The sequence below is a fragment of the Oncorhynchus clarkii genome, chromosome 17, assembly GCF_045791955.1.
Source record: "Oncorhynchus clarkii lewisi isolate Uvic-CL-2024 chromosome 17, UVic_Ocla_1.0, whole genome shotgun sequence".
NCBI lineage: Eukaryota > Metazoa > Chordata > Actinopteri > Salmoniformes > Salmonidae > Oncorhynchus > Oncorhynchus clarkii.
The window spans coordinates 58,274,026-58,294,429 of record NC_092163.1 but is presented as its reverse complement, the minus strand read 5'-3'; the positions used below and the strand labels follow the sequence as shown (position 1 = coordinate 58,294,429).

Genomic DNA, 20,404 nt, shown 5'->3' with positions numbered 1-20,404 from the left:
CTTTTAGTTTCCTGAGGGGGAATAGGCTTTGTCGTGCCCTCTTCACGACTGTCTTGGTGTGTTTGGACCAATCTAGTTTGTTATTGATGTGGACACCAAGGAATTTGAATCTCTCAACCTGCTCCACTACAGCCCCATCGATGAAAATGGGGACGTGCTCGGTGCTCCTTTTCCTGTAGTCCACAATCATCTCCTTAGTCTTGGTTACGTTGAGGGATAGGTTGTTATTCTGGCACAACCCGGCCAGGTCTCTGACCTCCTCCCTATAGGATGTCTCGTCGTTGCGATACTGCTTGTTTTGTGCGTGATTTCCTGCAAGACAGGATTGTCAGTGTTCTACCATGGCCAGCAAAGAGCCCCGGATCTCAATCCCATTGAGCACGTCTGGGACCTGTTGGATTGGAGGATGAGGGCTAGGGCCATTCCCCCCAGAAATGTCCGGAAACTTGCAGGTGCCTTGGTGGAAGAGTGGGGTAACATTTCACAGCAAGAACTGGCAAATCTGGTACAGTCCATGAGGAGGAGATGCACTGCAGTAATTAATGCAGCTGGTGGCCACACCATATACTGACTGTTACTTTTGATTTTGACACATTACTTTGTTCAGGGACACATTATTAAATTTCTGTTAGTCACATGTCTGTGGAACTTATTCAGTTTATGTCTCCGTTGCAGTATTTTGTTATGTTCATACAAATATTTACACATGTTAAGTTTGCTGAAAATAAACGCAGTTGACAGTGAGAGGACGTTTCTTATTTTGCTGAGTTTATATACATATACAACGATACCGTACACCGTATTTATAGAGATGATTTAAGATAAATCTACAGAAAACCCTATTTAATGAAAACTCCATGAGAAAATCTGTTGGCCAGCAAGTAGGAGGGTTTTCAGCAGTTTAATGAAATGTATTCAGTGCATGGAAGGTAACCACACCTGCAGAGCGCGTTACGTGACTGAATAAGGTAAGTCTGAATTTCAATACTGAAAAGTGCATAGGAAATGCCTACATTTCCTAAGTCTGAATCGGTCCTTACAGCGATGCTAGGCACATGTAATGCCTATGAAAGTAAGGCTTATCGTATCAGCCTACTATCACTACCACTTTCATTCAGATTTATCTGTAATTTCACATGTTTTCAGATTATAGAGATTTGTGTTCTCTTCAATGCAAACACACTAAAAGCACAACAGTGCTTTGTCTGCAATAATGTGATTTCTCCTTTGCCTTTAAAAGTTGTCTCTATTAATTACTGTTAAATGTAAATGCAGCTGACCATATCCGTCAACCATCAGCTTATTATCTGACCCATCGATCTGCTGGGTGAAGGTGAGTGGGAGAACAAAGGGCCCTGATGGACATGGCTAGAGGTTTATCTCCTCTCCTCCCTGACCTGTTGTTTTCACAGCTGCTGACCCCTTGACAGGGATAACAAAAGGTCTAATGATGGGTTAGGTGGAAGCCCAGACAGAGACTGATAACCCTCCCTGTCCAAACAAACTCACACAAAAAAAGACCAGCCAGCTCAACAAATAGCACAGATATGAAGCATTTTCTCCTCTGCCTTTAGCCCTTGACAAGACGGGTCATGGGTGCCTCTATAGCAGGGGTCTCCAACCCTGTTCCTGGAGAGCTACCCTCCTGTAGGTTTCGATTGAACCCCAGTTGTAACTAACCTGATTCATCTCATCAATCAGCTAATTAATAGAATAATGATCACTAGATTAGGGTTGAAGAAAACACCTACAGGATGTTAGCTCTCCAGGAACAGGGTTGGAGAGCCCTGCTCTTTAAGCACTACAGTCAGCCTATAATGTTTAATGACTATGTGTACTGTATGTGCATGATGATGTGACATTTCACCTGGGTTATAGCTATTGCCTTCAGGTTGGTTATACTGATCAAGAGGATAATTAATTATCTAATCTTTCCCCCCAAAAAATGTACTCTTGAAAATTAAGTTACACACAAAACAAGCAAATGTGAAACCGGGGGATGAGGATTTCACATTTTACAGCATAGCACTTTGAGAGATTGCCTTATAGCCAATATAGGTTGTATTCCCTCTGAGTGATTAACTGTAATAACACTTTGTCACGCCCTGACCATAGTTATCTTTGTCTTCTTTATTATTTTGGTTAGGTCAGGGTGTGACGAGGGTGGTATGTGTGTTTTTGGCTTGTCTAGGGTTTTTTGTATATCTATGGGGTTTGGTACATCTAGGTATATGTAGGTCTATGGTTCCCTGAATTGGTTCCCAATCAGAGACAGCTGTTTATCGTTGTCTCTGATTGGGGATCCTATTTAGGTTCCCATTTTCCATTTTGGTTTTGTGGGTTATTGTCTATGGTTAGTTGCATGTCAGCACTCGTTATATGTAGCGTCACGTTTGTTTAGTTCAGTGTTCTCTTTCATTAAAGAGGAATGTATTCATATCACGCTGCGCCTTGGTCTCCTCGTTATGACGAACGTGACATGCTTGTTATGGTGCAGCTTTAAACCCCTGGCCCCATGATGTAGACCAGGGATGGGCAACTGGTGGCCTGCTGGCCGACCAATTTATATATATATATATGTATATATATACACAGTTGAAGTCGGAAGTTTACATACACTTAGGTTTTTCAACCACTCCACAAATTTCTCGTTAACAAACTAGTTTTGGCAAGTCGGTTAGGACATCTACTTTGTGCATGACACAAGTAATTTTTCCAACAATTGTTTTACAAACAGATTATTTCACCTAAAGTTCGCTGTATCACAATTCCAGTTGGGTCAAAAGTTTACATACACGAAGTTGACTGGGCCTTTAAACAGCTTGGAAAATTCCAGAAAATGATGTCATGGCTTTAAAAGCTTCTGATAGGCTAATTGACATCATTTGAGTCAATTGGAGGTGCACCTGTGGATGTACTTCAAGGCCTACCTTCCAACTCAGTGCCTCTTTGCTTGACATCATGGGAAAATCCAAAGAAATCCGACAAGACCAAGAAAATACTAATTGAGTGTATGTAAACTTCTGACCCACTGGGAATGTGATGAAGGAAATGAAAGCTGATATAAATCATTATCTCTACTATTATTCTGACATTCTTAAAATAAAGTGGTGATCCTAACTGACCTAAGACAGGGAATTTTTACTAGGATTAAATGTCAGGAATTGTGAAAAGCTGAGTTTAAATGTATTTGGCCAAGGTTTATGTAAACTTCTGACTTCAACTGTATGTATATATTAATCATCAGTTATCATATTAAAAACTGCAAACATTTGCCTCCAACCTGTTGGGTACTAACTTCTAAACTTGAAATATTCCTATTCATGTTACCATATTATAACTGAGGGTATGGAAATTTACTGAATGAGAAAGTTTAGATTCTGTCAGAACATGTTATTGTTAAATATCAGATATCCTATGGAGAGGAGAAGGGCCACAGTCTGGTTTCGGTCAACAGATAAGGTAGGACAGCCGTGAGTTGGGGAGGAGTGAGAAATTTGGGCCGAGGTCAGGTCAGATGAAGTGAGACAGAACAGTCACCACTAAAGTCCTGTCTAGCAATAGAGATGTATTCGCTGTCCAGATGTGCAAGGAGGAGACTCAGCATAAGAGGAAGGTATATGTGCTTGTGCAAACATGTCTGTCTTGTACAGCTGTATGACCCAGTGGGTGAATAAACTTGGTTTGAGTTTTACTAGTCATCCGTGAGTTTTACTCTGGCAAAATGAGAATTGCTGGAAATTAACTTTAGAACAAAAATGTGTTTTCTCTTTGCTGTCACGAAAGGGGCTCCTAAAATGTTTTGCACGTGAAGTGGGGATGCCACTGCGGCCCCTCATGAGTTCTGTTTTTTTGTGGCCACCACCCCCATCAAAGTTGCCCATCCCTGATGTAGACCATTACAATTCAATAGAGAGTGTGTCTGTTTGGACAATACTTCTCCACGTGAAGCAGGGATAGATCTTTCAATAAATAATCAACCCGAGGACATCAAACAGAAACTATTACACACACTCACACACTCACTCCATTCCTCTCCACTCTGCATCATCATGCTTGCCCTATGTGCTGCGTTGCGCTCGGCAGGAGAAAGAGAGGCTCATTGTTATTCTGCGAAGGTCGCCTGATCTCAGCCAAATCTGTCTGTGCCTCGCTCTTGATTCCACATCATTTCTCTATTGTTTGGCTCAGAGAAATCCCCAAATCCCCCTACTCTGGCATCAGCTGGAAAAGCAGGAAATCTGAGAGAGCAGCCAAGCAAGCTCCTCTCCTCCTGGAATTCCTCTCTAAAGCTCTAGGAAGGACTGATTGAAATGAGTAAGTATTTTTTATAAGTATTTTCACCTTCCTGGTTCTTAAGGGCCAAAAGCCACAAGCAGTCGGTATGGTTCCAATATTAGGAGAGAGAGAGTGCATGGCCATGGCCTGGTTTGTTGGTTACATGCGTCCATGTTCTCATAATACAGTCAAAATGGGGAGACTATCTACTTGAAGAGAGAATATGTCTGTCCTTGAACAACCAAGGCTCATCAATAAGTGATGTCTTGTCTCTTCCTGACCATCACACTCCAGGAAGTGCTGCCTTGATTTGTATCAAGAGACACTTCTGTACAATGCCTGTGCCCGTTTCTCTCTCATTTCTTAAAAACCTTATTTGAGCCTTCACATGACGTTTATAGGATAGAACACATTTAACAAATGTATGCTGCCTGTATTGTCCAAACACCCTCTGCCTCCTTGTCCTTCAGTTTAGTTTAAAAATACATTCCAACAGTCGGGAGACAAGTGAGTGTAGCAATGATAGCAGGGCTTTTGGTCTCACTGAAATCTAATCCCATTACACAGTGCCATGTGACTGAGCCAGAATAATCACTTGTGTTAAAAGTGATTACCACTGTTCCCTCTTATCTCCCGATGAGTCTAGAGGACTTCAGCCAACAACAAGTGCTCTGCTTGCTGATGTGATGCTTGTCCAACTGGAGAACACCATATGACACCTACAAATCAAGGAAATGTCTCTAATGGTTTTCTATGGAGCATAGTTTAAGATGCATGTTAGTCTAGAGGTTTTCTATTGGATGCGTGAGGCATGTATGATGCATGTTAGTCGTAGTCGGTGCACATGGGTGAGTAATTAGAGCATGTGTCCTTCTGTCATGAACATGCCCTGCATATCTTACACACAACCCCAACATGGAGTTTACATATAATATGAGAGATACATAAAAAAAAGTAGTACCACGATGTGTGAAGGAGAGCACAATTTCAAATATTTCTGATATTTGCTTGAGTTCCAATTAATCTTTACTTTTTCGATTATTGTGGTAATATTGTGATATTATACACATAACCCTCAGCCCAAATAATGTTGGCTAGTCATAAATTAATTTATTATTATTTTCATCACAACTCTAAACCCATGAAATACATACAGTACATCATTGCATTCATATTCACAGGAAAGGATCTTGTTAACTTATAAACATTTCTGTTACAGTAGGGAATGGGAGATTCCTCACCTGATTGTCAGACATGATGTAGAGAGAGTTGCGGTCCAGAGAGAAGGCCATGTCTCGGAGGATAGGACCACCTTCTGTCATCACGGTCAGGGTCTCATACTGCCCCCTGCCCTCAGGAGACCCATCCACTCGGACCTGGAGGACAGAGAGACAGACATAGGGCTGGTCAATTACATCTGTATGCTTGACAATAAAATAGTGACGGTTTTGACCAAACAAACCTATAGAGTACTGTACTCTTAGCTCAGCTTTGTAATGTTTGTCCCTACTCCAGGATTAGTTCATTATGTTACCGGTGATGGCATGTTTCTGGCTAGTTTTCAATTAAACCAGACTAAAGATTAATTTAACTTTGGCACAATCTTTTGAGGTGCATTAAAAGCATGTTTGCGGATAGGCACACACATACAAAGAGAGAATTGGATTCCCTTCCCCAACCCCTTTCTGTCCATTTTCATCAATACACATTTCCTCATTAGTAGGTGATGTCAGAAATCTGAATGACTTCATACAGTAACAGTACATTATTATCACATCTGAAAATGAAAATTTATATACCCTGAGTCTTAAAAGACAACAATAAGTTAGACAACTGAGAAAAAAGATCCTCATTAGCTATACTATCTCCAGTTTAATGGTTGCTTAGAATTCAGCATGATAATATCAACTGGCTGATTAAACCTATGTAACTGCTGTGAAGTGGAAATGCTTTCTCATATTAAGAAGATACTCATCTAAAAACAGAATGACAGGAGACTTTGCAGAGGGATAGACAATTAGGGGGCAGATGTAAGAAGCCCATAATAAACTACATATCCTCCATTCTGGTTATCTGGACAGTACAAATCTGCAGCACCAAGATCAGGTTGGACTGCAGCAAATATCCCTGCATGCTAGGCCAGTGCACACAGCCACTGGCAGGCCCACAACACTCTCTCAACAGACACAGCAGGAATCAATAGAAATTGATTACATGATTGGATCCCCTGGGCTCAAAAACAGCACCAATTAATCAACCCTTCCACCTTCCATTCAGCAGCCCTCTCCTAAAGGCTGGGGTCCCCACCATAAAGATAGAGGAATATAGAGAAAAACACCTCATGGACTGAGATGGGAGAATCCTACAGGCGAAATATCTTCTGTGACAAAGAGACCAAAGCCTGGCAAGCAGCCCCAGCGCTGCAGTCATTTAGGGACACTGTCAGGGGATTCTATCAGAAGGACCATTAGGATCACAGTGTCCACTCTGCTCCGTTTGTCATTTAACCAGCTCTGTCCACCATTGATTTGACACTGTCATCCCCCTAACCAGTCACTCAATAGAAAGTTGTATCCAGTAAAGCCTCTGTAACTCTTCATCTATTTTGTGGTTCCCTGCCCCCTCATCCTCTGTCTCTCTTACCACAATCCCACGCAAGGTGGAGTCAGCTTTCATTCCATTTCACACACTCTCTATTTCATTCACAGAAACCAGCGCTTGTATGAGTTCCACTTCCAAATCTGATTGGAAATAAAACCGAAATTGCCCAGAGAGATATTGTGCCAGCGGTATTAAGCTGGGCATTAGGAAGTTGACCAGGAGCAACCACAGTGAACAAGGTCCAATTTATTATCTCAGAGGAAATAGTGACTATTTGACTGGCCCAGAGTTTGATTTCAGTCCATTTATACATGAGTTTATAATCTAAAACAGGGTTGCTTGGGCTTTGGCCCTGTGGGACTACATCAGGTCCTCAATCTCTCTTAAGCCTCACAGTTCGTAATGAGAGGAGGACCGTTTAATTGGTTTTATAATGAGCCTGCTGGTAGCTGCTGAGATGTGCACAGTATCTGGAAGCTGTCCTAGTTCAGCCAGAGTTTCTGGTAGAAGTAATGTACATGATGAAAAGTGGCTAGTTTACAAAGATCAACTCATGCCTGCTACCCCATCAACCTAAGCCATGTAATAATGAAAATGTTTTGTAAATGAGTAGGAAACATCATTCAAGGTCCAGAACATATGAACAAAAAACCCCACAATAAAGTAATTTCATGGCTCTTAGAGTATGTGCACAAAATATTTTTTCTCTTCCTTTGTAGGCAGTCTGTTTTACTGAATAGGAAGGTTACTAATGCTTTGGCTAAATGCCCTTTTCTAATCTAGTGTTTCTGTTGTCTTTCTTTAAATGTCCAAACTGTAACCTAAAGTTACAAGAGGAAATACAACGGTGTGTTTTCTTTCCCGATACCGACAGGGGGAGTTCATCTTAAAGGCCAACATTGGATACAAACAAGAAAGTAAAATAACCTGACAAATACGTTTTAGAATGTCATATGACCCCATATACTCTTAGTAAGGAATTAATACAATTGACCTGTTCCCTTCAAGAGCTCTTTTAGCATGGTTTGCTGCATCTCTCAGTGGTAGCGTGTTGTGATTCCATCCTTTAAAGAGATTCTCCGGTACTTTTGTATCATTTTTAGCCAGTAGTTCTGAAAGTAGCATTCATGAGCCAAAGGTGGTCCTGAAATTTGCATACTACATCACATACAGTACCAGTCAAAAGTTTGGACACCTACTCATTCAAGGGTTTTTCTTTATTTTTACTATGTTCTACACATATGGCATCATGTAGTAACCAAAAAAAGTGTTAAACAAATCAAAATATATTTTATATTTGAGATTCTTCAAAGTAGCCACCCTATGCCTTGATGACAGTTTTGCACACTCTTTGTATTCTCTCAACCAGCTTCATGAGGTAGTCACCTGGAATGCATTTCAATTAACAGGTGTGCCTTGTTAAAAGTTATTTTATGGAATTTATTTCCTTCTTAATGCGTTTGAGCCAATCAGTTGTGTTGTGACAAGGTAGGAGTGGAATACAGAAGATAGCCCTATTTGGTAAAAGACCAAGTCCATATTATGGCAAGAACAGCTCAAATAAGGACAGAGAAATGACAGTCCATCATTACTTTAAGACATGAAGGTAAGTCAATGTGGAACATTTCAAGAACTTTGAAAATTTGTTCAAGTGCATTCACAAAAACCATCAAGCACTATGATAAAACGGTCTCTCATGAGGACCGCCACAGGAAAGGAAGACCCAGAGTTAACTCTGCTGCAGAGGATAAGTTCATTAGAGTTAACTGCACCTCAGATTGCAGCCCAAATAAATGCTTCACAGAGTTCAAGTAACAGACACATCTCAACATCAGCTGTTCAGAGGAGACTGCATGAATCAGGCCTTCATGGTTGAATTGCTGCAAAGAAACCACTACTAAAGGACACCAATAAGAAGAAAAGACTTGCTTGGGCAAAGAAACACAAGTAATGGACATTAGACCGGTGGAAATCTGTCCTTTGGTCTGATGAGTCCAAATTTGAGATTTTGGTTCCAACCGCTGTGTCTTTGTGAGACGTAGAGTAGGTGAACGGATGATCTCCGCATGTGTGGTTCCCACCGTGAAGCGTGGAGGAGGTGTGATGGGGTGGGGGTGCTTTGCTGGTGACACTGTCTGTAATTTATTTAGAATTCAAGACATACTAAACCAGCATGGCTACCATAGCATTCTGCAGTGACACACCATCCCATCTGGTTTGCGCTTAGTGGTACTATCATTTGTTTTTCAACAGGACAATGACCCAACACACCTCCAGGCTGTGTAAGGGCTATTTTACCAAAAAGGAGAGTGGTGGATTGCTGCATCAGATGACCTGGCCTCCACAATCCCCCAACCTCAACCAAATTGAGATGGTTTGGGATGAGTCGGACCGCAGAGTAAAGTAAAAGGTAGTTTGAAAGTTGCCAGACAGCTTCCCGGACCCACATCACAACATGTTCTTACATTTCTCTCCCTTTAAATATTGCCATATGGAATTGATTATGAGATTATTGTGATCAATGAAGCAATTTGGGAGGGTTCTAAAAGAGGTAAACATTACTGTACATAAATGTTCCTTCTAGCTTTCCATTTCCCTGGAAGTTGGTAAGAAAGATGATCAGTTCACAGTACATGTCTTTGGCCTGCCAATCCCACTAAATGTGACCTGATGTGACTAGCATGGGCGAAGTGTGTTAAGTCTATCTATCATACCATATGGATAATAGACTTGGAGCACTCTTCAGCTACTACTACTATGATGAATGCACTCTAAGTGTGTGTGTGTGTGTGTGTGTGTGTGTGTGTGTGTGTGTGTGTGTGTGTGTGTGTGTGTGTGTGTGTGTGTGTGTGTGTGTGTGTGTGTATGTGTGTGTGTGTATGTGTGTGTGTGTGCTCGTCTGATAAAGAAAATAAAAACATACTGCAGTGTTGGCCCAAAGGAATAGGACATTTTCTGAATGATCCTTGAGGTTTTCCCTAAATCTCTGAAGTTAGCATTCTACAGTATGCCTAGCTTCCAAGGCCCTATACTACAGTTTCTACTACGTAACCAGAGACTCCTCTAACTCACCTCAGGTGAGGTGACAGGTGATGGCGCTGATGGGTAGGGCTGCTGTCTTATCGGCCCTCAACTAATCAAACTACGTATTTTGATTGTTTTTTTTGCGTTGTTCGTAATTTGTTTTGTACATAATGTTGCTGCTACCGTCTCCTATGACCGAAAAGAGCTTCTAAACATCAGAACTGGGATTTCTCACCTCAAACTGGACAAAGAGTTTTTCTTGGAGATTCACTGGAGAAGGAAACAGAGATTGAGGCAAAAGAGGACCAGGACCTTGTGAGGACCAGGCGATGAGTGGCTAATCTGCCCTTGCCCTCCATTCTGCTAGCTAATGTTCAAGAGGTAGAAAATAAATTGGATGAACTGAAAGCACGTATATCCTACCAACAGGACATTAAAAACTGTAATATTTTATGCTTCACCGAGTCGTGGATGAACGACGACATTAAGAACATAGAGCTGGTAGGTTATACACTCTGTTGGAAAGACAGAACAGCAGCCTCTGGTAAGACACGGGGCCTATGCATTTATGTAAACAACAGTTGGTGCACGATATCTAAGGAAGTCTCAAAGTTTTTCTCGCCTGAGGTTGAGTATCTTATGATAAGCTGTAGACCATCTGTAGATCATCTGTATTTTTCGTAGCTGTCTACATACCACCACAGAGCAAGGTTGGAACTAAAACCGCACTAAATGAGCTGTATTCCGCCATAAGCAAACAGGAAAACGCTCATCCAGAGGCGGCACTCCAAGTGGCCGGTGACTTTAACGCAGGGAAACTTAAATCAGTTTTAACGAATTTCTATCAATATGTTAAATGTGCAACCAGAGGGAAAAAATCTACACCACCTCTACTCCACACACAGACACATACAAAGCTCTCCCTCGCCCTCCATTTGTCAAATCTGACCATAACTCTATCCTCCTGATTCCTGCTTACAAGCAAAAATGTAAGCAGGAAGCACCAGTGACTCGGTCTATAAAAAAGTGGCCAGATGAAGCAGATGCTGTACTACAGGACTGTTTTGCTAGCACAGAATGGAATATGTTCCGGGATTCGTCCGATGTCATTGAGGAGTACACCACATCAGTCACTGGCTTTATCAATAAGTGCATCGAGGACGTTGTCACCACAGTGACTGTACGTACATACCCCAACCAGAAGCCATGGATTACAGGCAACATTCGCACTGAGCTAAAGGGTAGAGTTGCCGCTTTGTGTGTGTGTGTGTGTGTGTTAGCGTGTGTGTGTGTGTGTGTTAATGTGTGTGTGCGTGCGGGTGTCTTTGCATGCATGCTCATGGGTGTGTACTAAGTACAGCATATGTTTAAATATCCTACTGCAAGCAGAACTCAAGGGAAGCAGAGGATATAAACGTAGACATGCCATCAGTAAATGTTGTCACTTTAATGCTATGTAGATAATAATTTGTAGTGAACGGTCTATCTACTGTGAAGATTTCTGTATTGAGACTACTGTTCACAGCATGCAGTTAAATTTAGCCTCAAACATACCTTCCTTGCCAGTCGTCCTCCTGTCTGAGATTCTCTACTAATCCCTTCAATCACCAAATATCTCCTTCCGGTCCACTGTGAAGTCATGTTTTTGAAAAGCTTGAATCGTTTAGATATACTTTCGAGAGTTTCCTCAGTTGGAAACTGGCTACTTTCTGCACACGGTTAGTGTGAAACGGAGTGACTTGACACAACGCTGGCCAAACAAGATGTATCTACAAACAAAACGGAGTTAAATGGTTCCAGTCTGCCATGAAATGTTCATCCATGTATATGGGTAAGAGTAGCTACATTTTCAGATTTAAGTTTCTAATTTAGTCAGAAAGTAATTTTTATTGCAAATTAAAGTGTACTGTTAGTTAGCTAGCGAACGTTAGCTTGCTGGCTCGTTAGCTAATGTTACGTGTATGATCTATGCAGTAATATTATTAGAATCAGAAATCCATTTGCATTGCTAGTTATAGCCTATTGTTAGTTATCTAACATTGAACCTAGTTTGTTAGCTGTAGCTACCTGCAGATTCCTAGTACAGCTATGACAATGTTTGTATTGATAGTAGTTTGAGTTTGGATTATGCTGGTTCATTGTTTAGCTAGCTAGCTACCTAGCTCGCTACATGTCTAAACAAAAGAGTCCACTTCGTCCGGATAATTACATGATTACCCAAATCAATTATTTTCAGCAAAAGACACGACAAAAACACACTTTTTTAACTATAGTAAATACTACAGTATTTAATTTGCATATACCCTGCCCATTCCCCTCCTCCATATCCCAATTTGTGCAACCCATAAGTGAAAAACCTACAGTACATGCCATGTGTAGACCATATATTGTATTATAGAAAAGAGCAGAAGCTCTGAACTATCCGTTCAGACCTACCTACCTACAGGTTATGGAAAATGTGCTCTTTTAGTATTTCTCAATTAGGTTTCCTCAAGGAGAAAACCTCCACTGCTAGGTCAAAGATAATAAAACAAAAACACTATAGTAAATATTACAGTCCACAAAAACACTACAGTATACTACAATCTGTAAAAACACTACAATAATTGCTATAGTATATACTAAAATTTTAATTTACTACAGTAGTTGTACTATAGTTAACTGTAAATACTATAGTATAGTCCCTGAAATACTACAGTATTTACTGTAGTGAAAAAACACAACAGTGAATACTAGTATTTATACCATAGTATATTATAATATTTTTCATGTGGGTGTGGAGAAAGAATCGCCCATGCTCACCTTCTTCAGTCTGCCACTCCTGGTTCCGATAAAGGCCACGCTGTAGCCATTATAGACGTAGGAGATGACAGAGGTCAGCCTGTCTCTGGTCTCAGTATACACCGTCAGGCCAGCTACCAGCTGGGAGCCCCCAAGGGGCTGGTTGATATCCAGCCCACAGAAGTGATCATCGATAGGCACAGGCTGCAGAGAGAGATGGGGGAAGACAGGGAGAGATGGGTGAGACAGAGAGCAAGAGAATGAGAGTAAGAAATCTCAAAAAGACTGCTGTAAAAATCCTTACATATTCGTTACACACAATTACCATGGTTTTCAAGGCTGCAACTTCAAAAGTTATTGGGGCTGTTACATTTGTAAACAATGCCAGGACAGTGTGTTTGTTGAGCAGTTTAATTGCTCATGGCAAACAGGAGAACGCCACGTGTTTTGTTACGGTTTCTGTGATTTAAATCGCTTGATCTGACATCACACAAATACACAGTCCCAGAGATGTCAGGTTTTGATTTAGCGTCAGAGAGGCTCGCATGCTAAGCAGTCCTGTTACATCTAGCACAACCCACCTCAAACATCCACTAATGGCCTGTCAGACAGAGTAGAAATCTCACTTTTTAGGGCAACACATTTGTACTTTCATTTCCTGCACCTCTCGAGAGTATCTATTCTGTTTTCTTCTGCACTGGAACAGATGGATGACATGGGTAAGAGGCAGTATATGACTATTAGCAAAATAGGATCTTGGAGGCAATGGTGGAATCAAAGTGGTTGGGTGAGAGTTGCTGAATAACAACCTTGATGGATGTCCTTTTTACCGTTTTCTGAACGCTGACAGCCTCATATCATACAGAGTTACAGTCACAAATGGAAAGAGAGAGAGTGAGAGAGAAAGAGAGAGAGAGAGAGAGAAAGAGAGAGAGAGAGAGAGAGCCTGAGCCCCTAAATGGAATCAAAGCGACATACAAAACTCCTGTGATTAGCATTGTACATTCATCTCCCCCACTTACTCTGCTGCTCTTTTGGAATATAGAAACGGTGAATGGGATTCTTCAGCGGGATTCTGGCTACTGTTAGTGTAATCAAGGCTGTGGGGTAATCAAAGAGCTTCAAAAATTACATTCTCTAACCTGTCAGCTCCACTGTCTGAATAATGTGTATGTATGCCATATCAGAGGAGCCAATGCTGGTTGGCCCCAGGCTAGCTGGATGTTAATGAAGGGACTGGATGCAGAGCCCTCTTCAGGGGTTTAGCTACAGGTACCTACCGCCTTGGTGCACTGCACATCCTTTCCCAACAGCCAGTGCAATTCCAGGTTGCCCTCTCCCTGGTAGCAGGACTGCAGGCGCTCTTTAATGCGGGTGTTGATGTCTCGGATGGTAAAGATGCACAGGGCGGAGTTGTCCAGAGGCTTGTGGTACTGCTTCTGACCCTTGGTGAACACAGCAAAGAGGATGTCATCCTGGGCACTGATGTTCAAGGACCTGGCCAATACCTTCCCTGCCTTAGACAGGTGGGCAGCCTGTAGGAGGCGATACTCCTCTCCCTTGTGTACACAGCCCACTGGCAAAGACACATAAGAGTGGAACTTTGTGTCCCCTTTGCAGAGGCGTATGATGCGGGTTGTGTAGAACAGATCACCAGGGGAACTGCCAGTTGGCATCCCATTCTCTGGGGTCTCTGGCTGCACGGTCAGGAAGTAGACAAAGTTCCCACTGGCGAAGCCATAGATGTAGTAGATGTCAAAGCGCGGGACCAGAGCTAGCGTGTCAGAGGGGATCTTAATGAGAGAGGAGACAAAGTCTGTGTGGAGCTCGTAGTCCAGCATGGCAGAGGACTCTGGGTCGCGGGGCAGCTTACGGCTGGAGATGGTGGGAAAATAGTCCTGCTTCCCACCCACAGCCGTGCCGATGAACAGGGTGCCGTCCTGGCCCTGCGAGGAGGGCACGATGACACCATACATGGTGCCTGTCTGGTTGACACTGGAGAGGTAATGCTCTTTCTTGTGAGTGGGCTCTACCAGGATAAACAGGTCGTCCTGTCGCATCAGCTTGCAGACTCCCTGGTAGAGGCTGCCACAGGCCAGCAGGCGGTTGTGGGAGTAGTCTATGAGCAGCAGTTTGTTAATGTTGTCAGTGGATGCCAAGGGCTCTGAGCAGGGCTGCACTATAAGAGGAGGGTAGCAGGCGTTGTTGTCGTACTCAGGACCTGTGTCGTGGGAGACCAGAAGTGTCAGGTTGGCAGACAGCTTGTAGATCCGGTTCACAGCACCAACATAGAGAACACCAGTGGTCTTGTGCAATGTCAGGTGGTTCAGGGTCCACTCTCTCCTCTCTGACTGGAAATTGTTGACGGAATGACCTTGTCCCATTGCTAGGGAGATGGACATCATGACCAACAGCCACCACGTCAGGGGCCATGACTGCTCCTTAGTGCGGCGGCAGTAAGTGCATCCTATATCCAAACACGTCCCCATCCCCATAGGACTTCTAAGATGGCAAGTCCAGGCAAAATGTCTAGTGCTGTAGGGCAGGAATGAACAAGGCTGTACTCTAGTTGATATCCTCAACAATGGTCTTCACATCATCCTGAAATAGAAGATAAATAAACCGAACATGTTATAATAAACCTTTCATAAACCTTTAGCAAGGACTCATTAAACAGGGTTTTATTCATAAAACGTTTCGATTAAAATAATTATATGAATAACCTCCTTCCAATTTCACAAGGGTGACATTTTACAATGACAAGAGTTTTCCATTATAAAAGACAGGACTAAGAGATACAGGCCAGAGACAGCACAGAATCACACTGAAATATAGCACCATGAAACTGTTTCACCCTTGTTCTTCTGCTCTGCTTTCTCAGACACAACATACATCAGTGGAACATGGAATTGCAGTAATCACTTCACAGTGTAGACCTCTATCCCACTGCAATCAAGTTCTCTCTGCTTCCCCTATCTGCAGGGGCTCATTCTCTCTGTGAGGTGTTCTCTCTGCTTCCCCTATCTGCAGGGGCTCATTCTCTCTGTGAGGTGTTCTCTCTGCTTCCCCTATCTGCAGGGGCTCATTCTCTCTGTGAGGTGTTCTCTCTGCTTCCCCTACCTGGAGGGGCTCATTCTCTCTGTGAGGTGTTCTCTCTGCTTCCCCTATCTGCAGGGGCTCATTCTCTCTGTGAGGTGTTCTCTCTGCTTCCCCTATCTGCAGGATCCAAATGCATTATTATGCTTCCATGTATCCAGGTGCCTGTTTTCTTTACTCCCCTCCCTCTTGTTCTCCTAAATAGTCGAATCCTCCAGGAATTAGTCACTCTCTCCAGCGTGGCAGACATTCCTAAATTAAATCAGGCCTTTTCCAGGGATGGCGAGAATCATTAGGGATTCAAAGTCAGGCAGCATCAACCCTTTCGTTTCCTCGGTTAATTTCATTAGCATAGTTTATGTAGATGTTTCAACCAGGAGACAAACAATGACTCTAGAATATTGCATGGAATGCATGGGATGGATGGATGAGTGGATGGATGGATGAGTAGATTGATGGATGGATTAGAGAAAGGAGAGTGAAAGCCTTGAAAAATCATGTTATGTATGACTTTCTTTATTTTCACAATCTACTGATCATCATGTGTTTTATGCTTTAGTTTGAGTTCACATCTGTCTAAATTAAAACATTTCTCACATTGATTAGTCAAGATAACCTGGTTAGTCACTTTGGACCTGGAGGAACAAATGGCACGTTTATCAGGCATCCTGTTTATATGATTCCTTATTAATCTAGGGTAGGGAACATTGATCAGAGATGAGGGAGAACTGGTGGCTTCATACTTGCACTCACTTCATCCCAGTCCATTATAGTAGTAATAAAAGTGCTATGCGCGAAGGAAAGGACTGTAAATTAGGAGTCCACATCTGCCTGCACTGCACCCGCTCCTTTCGTCTAAGTCCCAGCAACTCTGGAGGCTTAGCCAAGCTGGCTCTCTAAGGCTGTGGAGCCCCCACAAGCCACACACTCTGTCCTGTCTGATTCCAGACCAACAGCTCTCTACTGTAGCCTCTTTGCTTCACAAACCATTCACCTTCCCAGTGAAATGGTACGGAAGCATTTGGCCAGCTCAAAGCCTTTAGCTTGGAAAGAATTGCTTTCACGGTCCTAGGTCCCCTTAAGATAGGAAAATAGATGATTTACAGTATCTCAATGAGAGGTCCTGGTTAGAGTAAAGGTTAAATAAACAAGGTCATGTGTGTCCTAGAATTGGACAGAAGTGGCCATGGCTGCACTCCATTGCTAACTACTAACAGTATGTCTGGCAGTGTATGTTGTGTATGAGCCAGGGAAGGGGAGGAAAGACAGGACTGGAGGATTGACACAGTGGTGTCTGGGATCTCTCCAACTCCACTCGTGTCTCGTCTCCATCTGTCCCTGCCTCAAAGACATCAGGGGAGAAATCACTGGAGTGTTCCTTTTTCCTCTGGTCCCTTTGGCAGACAGACACACTTTGTGTATTCTCTCCCTGTTCTAAAAAACATACAACACATACCACCTTTGCCACCGGTGCTGAAAGAAATCCTAGGGGAAACACTTTACTGGCACCGACATTGCTGCCCTGTTCTGTTGCCATCCTTTCATCATGGAGTTCTTTGGTGGTTATACATGTCAGTTACAAATCTAAATGTTACAAGGAAAATATCAAAACTCTATATCCAGATAAATAAATAACATGTCACTGCCCTGGCAAGCTGTGCTATGCAGGATACACATAAAAGGTCAATGCTGTGGCTCCTGGGAGGGAGAGCAACAGGTGCTGACTGGAGATAGCTGCCTAGCAGAGCCTTAGCTACTAGCAGAGCCTTAGCTACCAGCAGAGCCTTGGCTACTAGCAGAGCCTTGGCTACTAGCAGAGCCTTGGCTACTAGCAGAGCCTTAGCTACTATCAGAGCCTTAGCTACTAACAGAACATTGGCTACTAGCAGAGCCTTAGCTACTATCAGAGCCTTAGCTACTAGCAGAACATTAGCTACTAGCAGAGCCTTAGCTACCAGCAGAGCCGTAGCTACTAGCAGAGCCTTGGCTATCGTAGCTCTACCAAGCATCCCCTCTCCTTTGATTTGAATAAAGATATCACATGTCCTTCTCCTGACAATCTCTCTCTCACATCTGCAGTAACTAGACACTCCTTATCTAGTTTCTATGCTAATATAATAACATGTTGTATTCAATTGGCCTTTGTAGTGAAACATTATGAATAGTCTAAGCCTAGTGAATCTCCAGGCCCTGTTACATGATTCTCACACAGGTGTGAGCTGTAGCTCTGTTTTATGAAGGCTTCAGGGTAATCTGTCTTGACTCTATGCAGCATTTAATTGTTGTACATGCAGAAAATGAATTCCATTAACAGGTTGCCCAAGCAAATGGATTGTCACAAATCATTTTTGCCCCCCAGAAGTGCATCACATTTCAAACACTATATTAAGCTCCCAGTTTACAATATCATGGGAGACCACCTTGAGTTGCTGTGTTCAGTGGTTTGGGAAAGCCATTATGTTATTGTAAATTATTCCAATCCAAATCATATGACCAACTTCAGTGTTATGAACCTCAACATCATTTGCATTAAGATCTTAGTTGCGCCTCAAGTATTATGTCTGTGTCTGTGCAAAATATGTAATCCCTCAATTTTAATTGAAACCGTAAAGCTAAGGACAAATATTATAGAAACGACAAGGTGCAGCATAGTTCCTCAATACAGAGACCAACAGAGGTGAATTCAGTGTTGTGAAAATCAAGCCAAACCTTCTATAGAGAATAACAAGGTGGGCCAGACGCAGGAAGTAACAGCAGTCTATCCATTTATTTTCTGCTGGATTCAGTCATGTTTGAGGTGTGCCATGCAGTCACACTGCTCTGTGTTTACCCTGGATTATAAGGACAGCTCCTTGCTGGCTACAGCCCTCCCTGCGGAATACACTGCCTTGCCAGTCAGACACACTCCTGCCAACCCCAGCCTTAGCCCCAGACATGACTCATTCACACACACTCATTGAAAAACATGCTCAGGCCTCTGGGGATGCCAGGCTAGGGTGGAGGGCACCAATCTGAGTCAAAATGCCATGTCATGCCACCATGTTTAATTCGACCTTAAGACCTCCACCAAGGGCTGTGCCTATGTTTTCAGCCTTCATTGGAGTACATTGGCACGGCATTCTGGCATAAACTCTGCAGTGTGTTATTATGTGTGATTCATTGGAGGGTAACCGTCTGTGACCATACATAAACATGATTTTAAATGATCACAGAAATATGTCTCCTTCTTTCCCTCTGTGCACTTTATGCACAGTGCGTATTGTGCTTTATGTCTCAGGAATGTGTTCCATTTGCAGCAGCCTCTGAGGCTCGTGCTGGGCCCAGGCTGATAACGTGTGAGAGGATTGGAAACAGTCAACACCCTGTGACACCATCTTTCAGGCTGCAGGACAGACACAGTGCTCTCACACTGAGGCAACAATAGAGCTGTGTCCTTTCATCAGATGTGATGAAAACTGTGTCCCTTGTGGCCATGTCTGATCAGGCTGGACAAGACAGAGTATTAACACAGTATGGAGGCACAAGGACAGGACTGGATGTGATCTAGTTATAGCAAACCTCCAGAGCATTGCTGTACATCTGTGTTCCCCAATCCTAGGTTTTAGGGTGGAATATCAGGGGGTTTTGACAATTGAGAGAAAAATTACATATTTACCTGATTTATTTGATAGGAATTGATAACCATTCATTTTTAACTAATAGTAAGACATTTCTGTCCTGCTAGTGTCTGTGTTTTTATGGTCTCTACTCTAGTTCCCTCTAGCTAATCTGAGCGTATGGTCACTAGAGATGGCTTGAGCTGACAAATGAGTTAAAGACTGCGTTTCATAGACAAGAATGTGTTTTACTAGAGATAGTTTAGGAGTAGAACAATCCCTAATTGTCTCAAAATCATCCTTGCATCTGGGAAACTAAGCCAGGGTGGGGTTAAGGCAGATACCGACAGGATGAACCCAGAGTGGCTTCTGATGCCCAAATCTGCATGGGAGTGGTGGAACCAACCATGACTAAGCATTCTTAGTGTCAGCTATATAAAGAACTCTGCATTTGTGTAAAGGTTAGGTTACTCGGTCCAACACTCAAGGGTGTTGGGTGGACCAGCCTCCTTATTGCAATAATTAATTGATATTGAATAAAGATGATTGTTTGAAGAAATGACTAAGTTTCACTTGATTAGAATATTCCACCACACAAAACCTTTACAAATCCATATAACCATAAAGACATCTTCATCCCTTCTAGAGCTTATGTCGATGCATTATGTGCAGTATATTGTCATGTCCCCACATCTGGGTCAGTCTGCACAATGCGACACTGCGGAAATGTCTCATGCCCCTCAAAATGGCAATCATTTAATCATGGGCTAAATCACAAAGCCTGACGGGATACCTTTGTCTTGGGGTCCGCAAATCCACGAGGACGAGTCATAGGGGGAGGGCGAAATTGTAAGCATTACACATGAATGAACTGGGAGGACGCCAGCCCCAACAGAACTTGACTTCCAAATGAATAAATGAAGGCAATTAGTAGATCTGTTTACAATGATGCAGAGACAGAAGTAGGTCATACATGTTGGAGATGGGGGGGCCAGAGCGAGCCAGAGAGCCAGAGCTGGAGGCTGACA

At 42.8% G+C, this 20,404-nt stretch overlaps 1 protein-coding gene across 1 annotated transcript in view; it reads right to left on the bottom strand.

Annotated features, from left to right (window-relative positions):
* Positions 1 to 15,179, bottom strand: part of LOC139371181 (plexin-A2-like) — a 48,415-nt gene extending 33,236 nt beyond the window's left edge. The window contains exons 1-3 of the mRNA XM_071111344.1: positions 13,965 to 15,179; positions 12,706 to 12,888; positions 5,520 to 5,654 (exon numbers count right to left, since the gene is read on the bottom strand). Coding sequence (XP_070967445.1) covers positions 5,520 to 5,654; positions 12,706 to 12,888; positions 13,965 to 15,179 — 1,533 coding nt within the window. The remainder of the gene's footprint in view (positions 1 to 5,519; positions 5,655 to 12,705; positions 12,889 to 13,964) is intronic.
* Between the last annotated feature and the right edge of the window lie 5,225 nt (positions 15,180 to 20,404).